We start from the raw sequence: 15,591 nt of genomic DNA on the forward strand, positions 1-15,591 counted from the left end.
GCCCCTGCAAAGCTACCTCATTGACTTTGCTGGCGGTGAGTGCTTCATGAAGAGTATGACCCAACGTTTCCTCCCCAGTCAGGGTGTCAAATTTTCCATTTTTATCCTGAGGGGGGAAGGGGGACATTCCGATAATACTGATCCATCATGGGATAGAATTTCCATATTTATCTCGGAGTAAAGTCGATAACACTGTTCAATCACTTGTGAACCACCGCGTCTCGTAATGTAACCAGTCCATGCCACTGATGCCAGTTATGATATCAGTCAATTAAACGGGTCAAGATCTCCGCAGTCCTGCGACTCCCTAAACTTGTGACGCACAGAACAGAACATAAAGAGATCCTGAATTTGGACAAAACGAAGAAAAAACTTTACTGAAAACAAATAAAAACTGAATATACACTCATTCATAAAAAAAACAAAAAATCACAAATAAGTTCTATTTCACTTGTCTCAGGAGTATATGTCCTTTGCACACTCTACACTTCGCACATCGGAATTTTCTGATCCCTAGATGGCATAGATATTCAATCGCCATGAAAAGTGTATAGAGATTATCAGTTGGATTTGGACATAACTATGATGCAAACATCCACCATTTTGACTAAATCGAGTGCGCACTGCTCCAAAGTATTTCAGTGGATATATCAAACAGTGAAAAACGACGCATAAAAAATGTGATATCACCCACCTCCTCTAAAAATGAGACAGATGTAATAAGTATCACCCCCATTTCAGAATATGAAACCATAATATATTAGGTATTGTGAGAGCTTTGAGAAGTCGAGCCTCTCAGATGCGAATCCAGTACATTCTTTACAAATCTGTCCTGCAATCCAACAGATTTAACTCTTTGTCGCCGCTTTGTGGGTGATTTAATTTTTAATTTTGTTTTCGATTCTTGTGAACCAGAGTTCGAAGTCACTACCCTTTGATCAGACAAACTTTCTTTTTTGATTGAACCACTCAACGACACATTTTGCATCTTCGTACCAGATATTTTATGGACCTGGTTCGATTTTTCTTTAGTACCGGTCTTTGAAATAACGCGATGGGTTGTTTTTTGTGCGATATTATGACCACAAGATGTCGTGCAAACAATTTCACGAGTGTCACTGATGTTCGAATTGTTGAGATCTGTAGATTCATTCAAACTGTTGTCGAACTTTTGTCGGATCTCGGTCCACGATTCCGCGGGTGCCGACACTTTTCTTGACGACTTCACGGGAGTAAAACATTCGTCAGAGTCCAAACCAGCCGGTCTTTTCTTTTTGTGAATTGACAATGAACATTGAGACGCATGATCAGTTTCATCGTCCGCTGTTTCAGAAGACGTTGAAAAAATTCTATCGGTTGGACCCTTGAATAGACCTGGGTATTCCTTCTGCCTTGACGATTCTAGACTTTCCTCTCTCTCAATATTTCTTGGTATTTTATTAATCTTAGATTTCATCCACACTTTTTTCTCAGACTTGAAGGATTGGGCGAGTCTGGAACTACTGTCCTTCTGATCGCTTTTATGTTTGTCTGGGGATGATCTTATGAAAATTCTTCGAGTTTGACCTCTGACCTCAGGGGAAGAACTTGTATATGAAGAACTTGAAATCGTATCGTCGGAAACTTCGGAGCTTTCAGAATTGCTACGGGACCGAATAATGCTACGCTTGGATGATTTGAACTCTTCATGTTTGGGTGATCGAGGCTTTTTATGCTTCGGTGATTTTGACCTTCCATGCCCGGATGACTTTGACGTGTTATGCTTGGATGATCTTGACGTGTTATGCTTGAGTGATTGAGGACTTTTACGCATGGGTGAATTTGATCTCTCATGTCTGGATGAGTTCAATTTGTAACGCATGGATGATCGTGACCTGTCACGTATAGGTGATCGCGACTTGAAACGAATGGGTGATCTGGTATTGCGCAATCTCGGCCAAGTTTCATTAAACTCTTTTGATGTCGTTCCCAGTGACATCCTTTTCCCGCCATGCAAATTCGAACTAAAGTCTGGTGATTTCCGCTTCCTTGCGTATTTGTCATCGTATCCGTCATTTCTTCCAAAAAATGAAGAGTTTCGTCGATGTGACATCTCTTCCTCTGGCTTGAATTCTTTGTTGTTAAAAATTTTGTCTTCGACTTGTGATTCAAAACTTTGCATAAATTTTCGTAGACCTGAATAGAAGAGTTAATTCATCAGAGGAAGTTGCAAGGAATTATGGCTAGTTACTAAGCAACCAACCAACTCCACCATAATTTTAAAACAAACTTGCCCCTAATTTACAAAGTATGCATGCGATATTTCACATTTGAAAATATTTTTAAGAAAGAATTCGGAATAGTGAGAAATTCCAGTTTTGGCTATCCCTGGAACTTGGAATAAAATTATATCTAAAACTTTGATTAATTTATGTTATTGAAATTTGAGTTAGCTTTAGTTTTGAGTCACGCTTCCAACGGAACTGCATTTGGGCAGATATTTCATGGTAGTGGTTTTACACTGAAAACCTTAATTGGTATGGAACAGGGGTTCCCAAACAGGTCATGGGGTCGCTGAGGTATGGTAGAGGATGGATGTACAAATCATCTAAGATTTGACAAACAATGTTAAATTTAGCAGTTTGTACCATGACTCGCTGTAAAACAGGCCCATAGGCATTGTCTATGCTTATGCTATAGAAAATGTAGGTGATTATTGTGACATCACTGTTTGGTTTTAGCTTATTTTACTTAATACCACCACATGACCAAACTCAAAAGTCCAGTGAAAGAAGCTTCAGAAGTTCATGAAAAATATATATATTGACCTGGGGTCGCATTGGACACTTGAGAGTTGTCTTTGGGGTCGTTCTGAGAGAAGCTTGGGAACCCCTGGTATGGAGGATCAATCGTAAGCAAATGAAGCTTCAGAGCTGTAGCCATGGTATTTCAAACCAGCCCCCACCCCCCCACCCCAAATCTCTGACTAGCCTATGTCAACATTACCTTCATCTGACATGTGTATCAAATCACTCCAATAGTCTGGTCGGCTCGGCACTTTGATTTTGATAAATTTGATTCCGTAATCTTCAGTAACTTCACGGATGATTGCATTTGCTTCAGATACGACTGCCGCATGCTCATCATGTCGTGGAATTATTGAAGCGTATGAGATCTAGATGAACAAGAATTGTATCAATCAATTAATCACAAATAACCAAAAAATACTATTACAACTACAAAGGAGAATTTCTCTCTGATCGTGGAACAATCCCATTGCCACACAGGATTGAAGGATGTAGACTCCAATCCTGCCTGATGAAGGTTCTTTATTTTGACAATTACGCTGTCGTATTGAACCCCCAGGTTAAATAAGGAAAACCATGTCCTGATGCGACTAAGCAACAAAGATTGCGTAAATGCCAAACTTGAACAAATCCAAATCCTTTAGAAGAATACTAGGTATGAGTGGAGTGGATCTCGCCATAGAGCGCGGCGGTGTGGCTCAATGGGCTAAGCGTTAGGAATACGCTCGTCACCGCACCTCTAATTACTCTGCGTGGGTTCGCAGGTTCGAATCCCATGCAGGGATGGTTGTGTGCGAGAGGATTGCTGGACTCCTCGCCGTCGTTGGGTGGTTCACGTAACCGATGGTCGGTTACGGCTTCCTCCACCACCAAGTCCATGCTTCCGAAAACAAACAATATAACTAATCCCATACTCGACTTGGAATGGTAACCGGACGAGAGGCCGTGGTTCGCCATATGGATTAGTCGTCTTATCGGCTTTCCTCTCCCCCGGGATAAATATGTAAATCCTATCCTATCCTATGACTCAAACGGGATATGATCCAAACTTTAATCTTGTCAGAAAACGAACTTTCCGTAAAACACAGACTAAAAAACTTCAATAAAACAGATAATAATAGATATCAAGTCCACAAGCTATCAATGTAAGAATAAACATGGTGATTTATGTTTATTTCGAATTGAATGTGAATACTAGGATTTTTGGTACTCCTGTAGTATGTGTACCAGGTTAAGGTTAGGCCATAATTTTATTCAGATTTTTCCTATTTTAGTTTTATTACAAGTCGGGGAATGTCTGTGTCAGCCAAGTTAATATACCCCCTGGTCCTGTCCATAGGTTACACAACTTGATGTAAAGTAGGCGAACAAAATTGTTACCTCCATATTGGTACACATACTCTTTCTGGAGCACCAGATTTATTGTATCTACAAGAATTACTTTTTAATGAATCGTCCATGTTGCATGTTCGAGCATATGTTGTGTCACATTGTATTGTGCACCTATGTCTTAAAAAGCCTTGTCAAATCAAACAATCTCACCTTTGCTCCTGGATAAACAGCTTCGGCAACACCGATCAAGTTTTCAACCCTTGTACGAAACTGACGCAAAACTGGCATCCCTTCAAACATGTCGTTGGTTCCGAGAGCAAGAACTACATGAGACACCTTGTGGTGGCATCTTGGTAAATGACGCAACTCGGTGCATGCATGAAACGTTTTCCCACCTGGTAGATAAGATATGAAACATGATGAATAAAATAACCGATGGAAATGTCACAAAGCAAAGCTCTGGTGTTTTTATTGAATAGCAAGAGGCCACAGATGTTCAGAGGCTTTGTTTACATACTTTGTAAATATTCCAAAATGTGAAAGGTGGAGTATTCGGTTTTGTTCATTTCTGATTAGCAATTACTCGGTAATCAAGATTATTCTCACCAGTTCCGCTTAAATAGATTATTTCAAACCAGAGGTGGACAAGGTTATCGAACCATGGGCCAAAAATTTTGCCCACCTAAATTGGCGGGCCGTGTAAGTGTGACGTAAAAAGTTACATTTTACATACATGAGGTGTTACAAAAGCAAAATTGGAAAATAATAAGCCCATGGCAAAACTCAATTTAATCTAAATCTAAACAAATTCCTTGAGCTATTTTTCACCCCTAGGACATCAAAATTTGGTTTTAGTTTGGTTGTGGCAGCATCAGAAGGGCCAGATTGAATTACCCAATGGGCTATATTTGGCCCGCGGGCCGTAGTTTGCCTGTGTCAGTTCTAGACAGTTTTGCTTCAACTCACAGAATAGATCTTCTGACCAGTTCCACTTTAATGACCTCTAATATTGAATACATGAAAATCTTACCTGGAATGCTTATTGCAGCAAAATCAAAACTGACATTCGGACTTGGGTTTACAATCTCTGGTCGCACGATGTTTCGTCCGTTACTGTCCATCACGAGAAGTAAAAGCGGCTTCCTGGATACATTGCGAGGGTAACGGGTTGCAGATTGCTTTCCGCTTACCCCTCGATTGTAAAAAACAGGACGAGTTCGGAATCCACTAGGTTTCATCGTCCTGACAAAAATAAGAAAAATTTAAAAAAAATGTCAAGGAAGGCGATTCAACTTCGCATATTCATCCTTAAGAGAGTAATATCAGCAAGGAGGCAAAACTCTACCTTTATAGTATGACTGAGCAAAAGATTCCCAAACTCGCAATGCATTTAATCTTTAATACCGATCACAGCCTCATCGTATTAAAAAAAGAAAAGTGATAATAACACAAATGGATGATATTAACGAGCCATTCTTCTCACTGGACATTTTTGTCAAATTCTTATCATAGGCAAATAAGGAATAATTTTTTAAGAAATGGATTGATATTCCATGACATCTTCGAATATCTTTTCTATGCACAGTATTAAAACCCCTGGGATAAGCCATAAACAATACAGTGGGGCACAGTTCTCCAATTCCAAGATGTCCTGACATTTGGTTTAATGAAACCAACACCTAATTTGTCAGATGGCAAATGCGTCAGATCTCGGGAACGTTTTTTGCAAAAACAATTTTTACTTCGGTTGAATCAGAATTTTTTAGGGCAAAACTTTGGAAAATTAATGATATGAGCCTAAACACTGGGTCAGACTGCATTCCGGGGCAGTTGCACGCCCGAGTACGCTAGTGCTTCCTAAATATGCATGCGAGCAAAATCCATTTTGCACACCAAAAAATTTGTGATTGCTCACAATTATATGACATCTGACAGTATAAAGCGTGATGTAATAAAACAGATAACAATAAACAGTGCTATCAGGGTTTAAGATTACAAACCAGAAAACTGACTGATTATAGATAGCATGCACCTTTCATGGTAAGTTTGCATGCGGGCTCAAACATTTGACACAGTGCACGGCAAAATTTCTACATTTGCATTTCGAGATCTGTGATTGCATGCCCGATTTCTGAGAAAAAAGGCCATGAAATCCAGACTGGGCACTGGGTAGACCCATTCTAAATCTCTTTTGAATGTTTACCAGTATAGTACAGCACACTATCCAAATTCCAAGATTTCCCTCCATTTGGCTCAATAAAACAAACACTCTATGTGTCTCACAAACGAGGGGCGTCTGGGACCACGTCAGATGCTTCAAATCGTGCCATGCTTGTTTCAATAAAAATCTAAATTAATCGTGGCCGTCACATGACCAAAATTGCCGTTTTTTGCTAAAAATCTCAAATGCTACGATAAAATTTTTTTTCCTTCCCTAAATCGGATTATTTTTTTCCCAAGGAATTCAATGATGACGTTACTAGAGTGCGCTTTTTTGTAGTATTTTGCGCAACTTCATTATACTGCATTATTACCGATATTGAGGGACAACAATGTCCAGACGTCCCCCAAAGAAAGAGTGTCTGATCATCTGTAAAATGGGTTTCTCTGAAACCGGACAATGTCACCCGATTTGTATAGTGTGCTGTACTGCAGTATGATATCAGACTTGGCAGCTTGGGCAAATGGCAGAATGGGGGGAAATCAGAGCAAATAGGTGCATAGGATAGGATTTTCATACTTCATGGGAATCCTATTGTATGATTGAACGGTCCTATCCGCATTACTATACACATCCTATCACAGTATGCAGTATCATTAAGTCGATTTATCAGCTTGCCTTTTACTCAGGATAAATATTAGTACTGTAGTAGGCTGCCTATCCTATGATTAAGCCGTTTTATCGATGTTGTTTTTTGCTCTGAATATATATGAAAATCCTTTTTTACAATTAAGCTGTCTCATCATATTTCCTCTCCCAAGAATAAATATGAAAATATTACCAAATAATTATGAGACAAACACACAAAACGGCAACTCGTGAAAGTTACGGTACCTATCAAAACATAACGAAGCAAGACGGTAACGGTACATACTCACCCCGATGTTCTTCTGTTATTTCCGTTCAAACTTCTGTTAAATTCCCCCATATTATCCAAATAATTAGACCATTTGCTTTAGTTCCACCAAAGATGAGTTCCACCAAACCCACTGATAAAAGTTCGCTCCTTACCACTTGAGATTTGGCGAATAGATAAACATTTCCCCGACCTTTGACACCCAAAAATCGAAAATTGCGATTATCGCATCGCAAATTGCCCGTATTAACTCTTTTCAATAAATTGTCGACTCTTTTAATCATTCCTTTATTTTTCTTAAATTTTATCTCATTTACTTTCATTTATGCTACTTTACTATACCATGCTGAAGGTATATACCCCATAAACGAAAGCAAAGTAGGTTGATGACCTACATCGGTTCCACCAATGACATTAAACAACATGATAGGCAACTCTGACGTCACTCCATAAGACTACAGGCGAAAGATCGTATTTCATGATACGCTCCAATGCACATATTTCTCGTCACCTTTCGCGTCCGTTTTCCGCTCGCTTTTGCTACTCGGCGTCTTTTATACGTGTAGTACCTGCCTTTTTGCGCCTGCAAGGAAACAAAATAATCTCTATATCTAAGAAGTTTCGCTCACTTGTAAAGCTGGAATGGCAGGCAAGCTGTAAAGAGCAATTCTGAACATCATAGACGTTTTTTTTATCAGAGAAGATTACAAACGCGATAGCGGAAAGATTTGTGTGGAACATTTTGCAGATAATGACAAAGTTCAAAGTTAGTAATTTTAATGTTTGCGCTTAATCATTGAAATTTCATTTAAATAGGGTGTCATACAAAACTGTGCTGTGATACAATTCCATAACACAAAGTTTGCACCTATTGAACTTGCTTTTGTAGGTGAATTTATTAGACATATTACATATTCAGTTAATCTTAGGTAACATTGCTGGTACATAATGCATCTTAGATAGGTTTGTTTAAATTTAGGAATTTAGCTCATAGCCCACTAATTAATATTATCTTCTATGCAGCAGGTTGCAGGGCTGAATTCAACTTGCAGCCTTACCGATCACCTGACGATGCTCATTTAGTTTGGCTCGAGCAAGTCTTCTTGAAATGCTTGTGTGGATGGAAACTACCTATATTTTTTGCCTTCCTCCGATTTTAGACAAATTTATTCTGAGGGATTTTGCATAAAATTCTCATTGATTGTTGGCTGTTTATAATTCCTATTGATTGTGAATTCTGATTATAACAAAGAGTTAAAATTTTTTTACCTAATTTACTGGCACCTTTTTCTTGCCAATACTCCAAGCTGAGGTAATAAACAAGACAATACATTTATGTCATCTGGAAGAAAAATATGCACACTAATTAATAGTTTGGCACATTGAGATAATACATCATGACAGAAAATACAAGTTAAAGATATGTATGACCATCACATGGTAATTAAAATAAAAAAAAATTAATAGGGGCTGTGGAGTATGAAAAGTTCAAGAAAAAAACAAATGTTCATAGCTCATGAACTCTCAATTTTGCCTCCATTGCTTTGTGAAGGCCAACATATTTCGAGTGGCTGAATTGGTTTACCTTTATGATAGCAACGATTTTGTATTTAATATAGCGAGATTATTTCAATTTAATTGAAGTGATATTATTTCCCAAAGCAATGCTTGAATCGTCTAGAATGGATCAGTGGTGTCAAACTCGTGGGTTTTCGAGAGCCGCATTGAATTTTGGAAATTGTAAAAAGAGCCGCAAACAGTTTTTGATAATGTATACTTAAAAGATATTTTTAAGATAGTTTTAGTTTGTGACATATATTGTGATGCAACCAAACAGTTGGATTAAGTTTTAATATTTTCTTCAATTTCAAATGCAATTACATATTAATATTTGCATGTTGCATTATTGCAACATTTGCAAGTTACTGTATTTATTATAAAAAATCATAAAATTCTATGTACAACCATCAAAATCATTTTTGAACAAGCTTTGGATAAGGAAAGAATAATACATACACTAAAAATAACTTAATCGAAATATATGAACCTAAAATTAACAAAAATACTACAGTATAAACTCAATGTTTTAATAATTACATTTGTCCTGACGTTTGGCATCTTTTTGTGTCACCAGCATACTAAGGCCAGGCTGAAATGATTTTATAGTACCAACTCTAACTAACGAGGCCACATGATCATGGGTTAAACTGGATCTTTGCGAATGTTTAATTAATTCCAGTAATGCAAAAAAGTTACTTTTATCATTTCGTGTATAGATCAGTAAAAAAACAAAGGACAGATTTTTTCGACAAGACATTTCGCACCACATTGCGTGGCATAGGATTGCTTGAATTATTATTGATATTGATTTTTAGTAACTAAGTCGTTGTATAATTATATTAATATACAAACACATGGAAATTTTCTGTTCGAAGTTGGTCTTCGAATTTGTCATATTGACCGGTGAGCTTATTGCGTTTTTTCATTGTATTGATGGAAATATGACAAATTAAACAATGTGCTTCAGAACTTTGTAAAAGCAGAAATATTGCAACTCCCATTTTCTTCGAAAATGCCACCTTCTTCATGTACTTTGCGTTTAATTTAATCACTCAAGTGTTTTATTCAAGTATTCTTTTACTAGCTTGATGTGTATTCCTAATTGGGTCAAAATGTGGACAAAAAAAATTAATATTCCAAAACTACTTTCAGTAAATTGTTTTCTGTGTGAATAATCAATTTCACTTTAAAAAGTTTGAAAAATCTATTACATTTAGATAAAATAAATTCCAAAATACTATTACAATTATTGTTAAGCGTTCGAGGGCCGCACTGGAAGTTCTCTGGGGCCGCGAGTTTGTGATCCCTGGTCTAGATTGAAGTTGTCCAAAAAATATATGATAGTATATTATCAGGAATGATGATTATACCCCTTCCGGAATTTCTTCTATAGTACTACCTAAAGTTGATGAACCAAATATAACACAGGTTCAGTGAGTTACCCGTAATCCTCATTTTCCAAAGCTGTTTTAAGTATGTCTGGCGTGTTTTGTGCCTTTTTACAAATAAGACCGCTTATGCAATCTTACGCTTTAGAATTTTTAGTTATTTTCCTTAAGCCATGCAGGATGTGGGGGCCATACACAACTCTACCGGAGGGTCAAATGTCTTTGCATGCCTCCATAGGTTGTTTTTCTATTGTAACATTTATGGAGTACTCTAATTATATTTCTTGGAATCACACTGTCACTGATATGTCGCCAGACTTCTGATATCTCCCCTTCTGCTATAGTTGTCCTGTGAATAAATAATAGGAAATTGAGATTAGACGAATAGTTGAAAGTTTTGCTTTATGTCGGCTTAATTTCTTGATTGATATACTTACTATTTCTGTTATTGCCTCTTGTGCTGCAGGAGTCTCACAATGCTTAGACAGGTTTGTCCACAACTTTCACATCTGAAGAAAGAGAGGAGATTTATTAATTTTCGTTAAGAATAAATAAAGCAGTATATATGATTTAGAATGAAAAAGCTAATAAATCCAATATCTCATGTTTTATGTAAAAAATATTTTACTGAATTTGGTATATAAACCAACTAATAAAAGGGTTTAGTCAGAAAATTACAAGCATTCGTGGCTCCAAATACTTGAGAGATCAGACTATACAATATAGACCGGTATGAGTGAAATGTTAGGTGAACTTGTTAACACTTTGATTCAATACGCAAATAAAAGTGAATGCGCAATAGTATGTTACAATGAGCAGTAATCAACAATGAGTATATATCCTCACTGATTAAAAAATTCCAACTGGAGGTGCATGAACTATTTGAAACCATAAGGGGTAAGTAAATATGTAATTTCGGCAAATGGGCAACTACATACCGTACTGAATTAATAACTTCGTAGTATTTGACAAAGGCTGGCTTACCCACATGTACTTAACAGTGCGATGCCCGGGTGATATACAACAATAGTACCTTACCTTTTTCCGACTTCTTTTTACATTAACTTTCCAAAATATCATTAAAATCGACAACTGTCAAAGCAGGCACGGACACCATTCGTGCTACGCCTTGAAAGCAGCACACATCCGCTCGTTTTCGTCTCGTCAAGTATGTGCATTGGAGCGTGCTATCGAATACGATCTTCGGACAAAAATGCCGGAGTTGCGCATCATGTTGTTTAATGTCATTGGTTCCACCGGTTCCACACACTGACCAGCACATTGCGGTAATCAATCACTGTTATTACTGTTAAATTATTGGACACGAAATGGACATAACGATCATTTCAAAATTTTGTTGTTATTGTTATTGTTATTTGTCTCCGTCTCCATTTTTGGACACGAAGTGGACATAACGATCGTTTCAAAATTTTGTTGTTATTGTTATTTGTCTCCGTCTCCATTTTTAAAAAACCGCTTTTCTCTTCGAATACTGGACCAATTGCTTTGAAATTTTCAGTGGTTAAAGATAAAGTTTTTCTCCAGAAGGCTATTACTTTTTTTCGCTATGACGTCATCAAAATTATTTCCATTGGGTGGAGCTACGTGTCCATATATTTGAGCATAGCTCTCTTGTTTTCTCTATTGGCCTATGTTCATAATAGTGTTGACTTTATTATCGCGACAATGAATCTTCCTGTCCCTCCTTTCTCCAAAATGTTATTCTTATACGTTTCCATTGCAAAATAGTTGATTTTTATTTTAAAGAGGGTTTTCGCGAATGCGGAGCTTTCACGTAGGACAATATAGGGAAGGCTCATATTTACCCCGCGGAGAAGAAAAATTTAGATGGCTCAATCATAGGGAGAATCATGACCCCTCTTCCGGTTACCAGTCCAACGGACCAGCGATTACGTGAACCACGCTACGACAGCTAGAGGTCCAGCAATGCTCTCGCACATATTTGTCGCACAAGGGATTCAAGCCTACTAACTCCCGCAGAGAAACCAGGGATGACAGGGGCCTAACCACGATTTTCAAAAGGGGGATGGGCAGTATGTTCCCCAGCTTTTCTTTTTAGGGGGGGTGTTTCAAAATTTAGGGGGTGGTAAATAATTTGCTATTAGAGATAAAACTAGGCTATTTGTATTCTTAAAAAAATGGTATGTATTTAAGAGACGATGTACATGCCCCCCCCCCCCCCCCCAAGTTGATTGACGGCAAGCCAAAATCCACAGCAGAATGAAATTGTAGGGCCAAAAAAGGGGAGCGAGTAAAAGTGCGGGACGACACGGCTGGGGTTCAGGGCGCGCTTAAGCGCTCTGAGAGAATTTTGAGAAATAGCCACCAAAATAGGCTCTAAGCTTGATTTTAGATACACCTAGCATCGCAGTTTATTATGTAATGAAATCAATAATTATAATATCTAGCTGATAGAATTCCCGGGGAATAGATAACAAGCACGGCTTTCAACCGTAAATATATACTACTACGTTTCAACAAGTAATTTGCAACTGATAGTGACTAATGAATTAAGTTACTTGCCCATCTGGCATTGTATGAATGGCTACTTATGGCTTGTTTTGTTACACATTTTTAATTTTTTTTTAACAGGTTTGTTGACTTTTGTATAAATTAAATTTTGAAATACGCTCGTCAACTGATCATAATGTCGCATAATGTTGTATTCCTTCAGAACTGAAATATTTTGTTGGTAAGAAGACAAATAGCTGAAGTTTGATTCTTTTCAATAAAGAAATAAAAACGCTGTCATTCTTCTAAAAAACGTCTGTTTTCAGTGCCTAGTTTTCGTTTTGTGACATCTTTAAGCTTTCTTAATATACGGCTGATATCTAAAATAACGCAGTGTGTTATCCTAATACCCATACGTATACATAAGATACCGGAATAATTCAATTGTTACGAAATAAACGTGCTTAAACTGTGATAATGATGTAACAATAGACGGTATCTAAAACTCAAAAGGTACCACATGAAGGATTAAACTATTTCACTGAAGTTCGGCGGGCCATTTTAAATCGTCACGCGGGCCGTAATTGGCCCGCAGACTGCGGTTCAGAACCCCTCAGTGTGGAATCGCACCTCAAAAGTAGGGGGGGGGGGGGGGTGTTTGAAATTTTAGGGGGGGTGTTCACCCCCTATAGGGGGGGGTGTAGGGAAATCACTGGGGATGGGTCCAAAAATGGGAATCAAAAGTTCCCGTGCAACGGTTACCAAAACAGGCGTCGCGATTTCACCAACCGTTAAATTTTTTGTGGATAACGATTTTTTTGTTTTGTAAAATATTCAATTCGGGACCGATGCGAGCATTTAAAACGTCTTGCCATATTAATTAAATTATGTTCACCGTGACTCGACTTCGCGACGATTTACGATAAAATAAAAGCCCCACTACTCTAAAAAACTACGGCAATCTGCGGACATAAAATACGCTATAAACTACCAGGTTATGGATTGGATTCGGATTCTTGTGTGCGTGGGATGGGATTTGCCAACTTTGAGCTATTTTTTACAATTTTGATTACGACTGCCCCTTACAATTATATTTAAGATGTCACCGTTGAAAAAATACCACTGTCTGCGTGAAAATCCCGAAGATTACAATCCAGTGTTCAAGTATTCAATCCATGGCCGATACGGGCATATTTAAAATTTTTACTTTATTAATTCAATTGTGTTCAATGTAACCTGCTGTTGTGTTGATTAAAATATACAGTAAAAACATTACAGCTCAAAATGTCGCGGCCATAAAATTGTGTGACAATGCGTCCGATTATACCTTGTCTCCATTCGTATTTCCCCATAAACCTTTTCGACGGCATAATGTTTTAATCTGTCGCGGGCCTCCTAAAACAAAACTCATGTTGTTTCCATTTGTTGTAATTTTAGTATTTTACAATGTTGCTTTTCAATCCAAAACAATCGGGTTGTGGATTCAACCCTTTATTATCTTTAGCATCTCGTTGCCGATGATTTTAATACAATGCCTTGTTTTTGGCAACAATCTTACAAAAAGTAATTATCGTCGTTCTCATGGAATAAGACATGCATATGTTGATGTAAATTAGTGATTATTCAGGGAGAATAAATACCAACGTGAAAGTGTTTACGGCCTAAATAGCACTTCGTGCTGACAAAACCAATCGGCGATTTTTAAAAAATATGATCGAACGTTCTGACCCGCAAAACCCCGCACCTGAGTGATGAGATGCGTAATCTGAGCGCTTAGCATGATGCGACAACCGGCTACTACCTGCTTCCTAGAACATTGCTGATACTGTTTGTTATTGGAGAAGAATTGAATTATTGGCCAAGACTAGATAAAATGAATGATTTATAGTTGTAATCTATTAATCCAAACCATACTATGAATACCTCTGTGCTCCAAATTCCCTCTTTGTAATTTGTTGGCAAGTCAAGGCAAGTTCATTTTCCAACCAGTCAAAAAATATTCCACGAGCGCAAATTACGAGAAAATGATAATTGCACAGTTTTACTGAGGGAGGGAAGTCGCGAGGAATCAAAGCTGGTTATCGAGCAGCGACACACAATGCAGGTCGCCTAACATGCAGATAACCTTGCCTACTTAGATAAACAGTTTCACAAAACAGTCACGATGCAGCCTTCGTAAACGTATCACCAAATATATATATATATTTGAATTCCTATTACCCAAAATGGAAATGGAACAACAGTTATGTTATCGATGTGCGCATTGCTTGTATTTCTCGTATTTTTAAAATTGTGAACAGGGGACCTATAAGTCTCCAAATGCGGCCACAAGCCATAAATAGTTGGGAACTACCGCACTATACTGTGATCCGGTACAATACTGATCTGTATGATGTCACCATCATTTGATTACCATTACAGCAAAATATGCATAGACTTGACGGCAGTGTTGAGAAGGCTTGAGTGGCCATTCACCAAAGGCTCGGAGTGACTCGAGTAATCTGAATAAAATAAGTTAGACTCGGGGTTTAGGAACTTCTATCTATCACTGTTAGAACCGACTAGCGAATACTGAGAATATAATCAGTCATTCAGTCAGTAGTTTATTTTCCACGTGCCGAGTGCAGTGAGTATACCGTGCAAAAATTAAGATAAACACGGTCTTTTATCTACAAAATAAACGCAAAGACGCAACATTTCTTCGTTTGAGTTTGCAGTTCCGACTCAAATTGGGAGCTAATAATATTGTGCAGCATTTGCAGTAAGACATAAATCATTACGCTTTTCCAACACCATTTTACTCTATTTTTTAACGATTTACTGAAAACTGACTTTTCCTGGCTTGCTATCAATAATCCTTCAACCAAATCAACCAACCGAGATAGTTGAAAATGTGCGCTTGTAAATATAGATCAGGTGTTTTTAAACATTTGGTGTTACGGAGCCCGTGAAGTGGTTGACTTATATTTATGGAGC

General features: G+C 37.7%; 1 protein-coding gene across 1 annotated transcript; it reads right to left on the bottom strand.

The window, feature by feature from the left end:
• Positions 1–350: 350 nt before the first annotated feature.
• Positions 351–7,461, bottom strand: LOC120336527 (uncharacterized). The gene is made up of 5 exons (XM_039404223.2): positions 7,218–7,461; positions 5,149–5,360; positions 4,329–4,513; positions 2,986–3,154; positions 351–2,175 (listed from the first exon to the last, which is right to left on the bottom strand). Exons 1-5 carry the CDS (start codon positions 7,265–7,267, stop codon positions 761–763), a joined length of 2,031 nt encoding a protein of 676 aa, XP_039260157.2. The 5' UTR covers positions 7,268–7,461; the 3' UTR covers positions 351–760.
• Between the last annotated feature and the right edge of the window lie 8,130 nt (positions 7,462–15,591).

Source organism: Styela clava, chromosome 5 (genome assembly GCF_964204865.1).
Source record: "Styela clava chromosome 5, kaStyClav1.hap1.2, whole genome shotgun sequence".
NCBI classification, from domain to species: Eukaryota; Metazoa; Chordata; class Ascidiacea; order Stolidobranchia; family Styelidae; genus Styela; species Styela clava.

What these genes read in the sequence shown, in the direction of transcription:
- LOC120336527 (XM_039404223.2), bottom strand. Translation starts at nt 7,267, where the DNA reads ATGGGGGAATTTAACAGAAGTTTGAACGGAAATAACAGAAGAACATCG. An exon ending in AATAACAGAAGAACATCGGG is followed by an intron (nt 5,361 to 7,217) that starts GTGAGTATGTAC and finishes TATTTTTGTCAG; the next exon opens with GACGATGAAACCTAGTGGAT. An exon ending in GATACACATGTCAGATGAAG is followed by an intron (nt 2,176 to 2,985) that starts GTAATGTTGACA and finishes TCTTCTATTCAG; the next exon opens with GTCTACGAAAATTTATGCAA.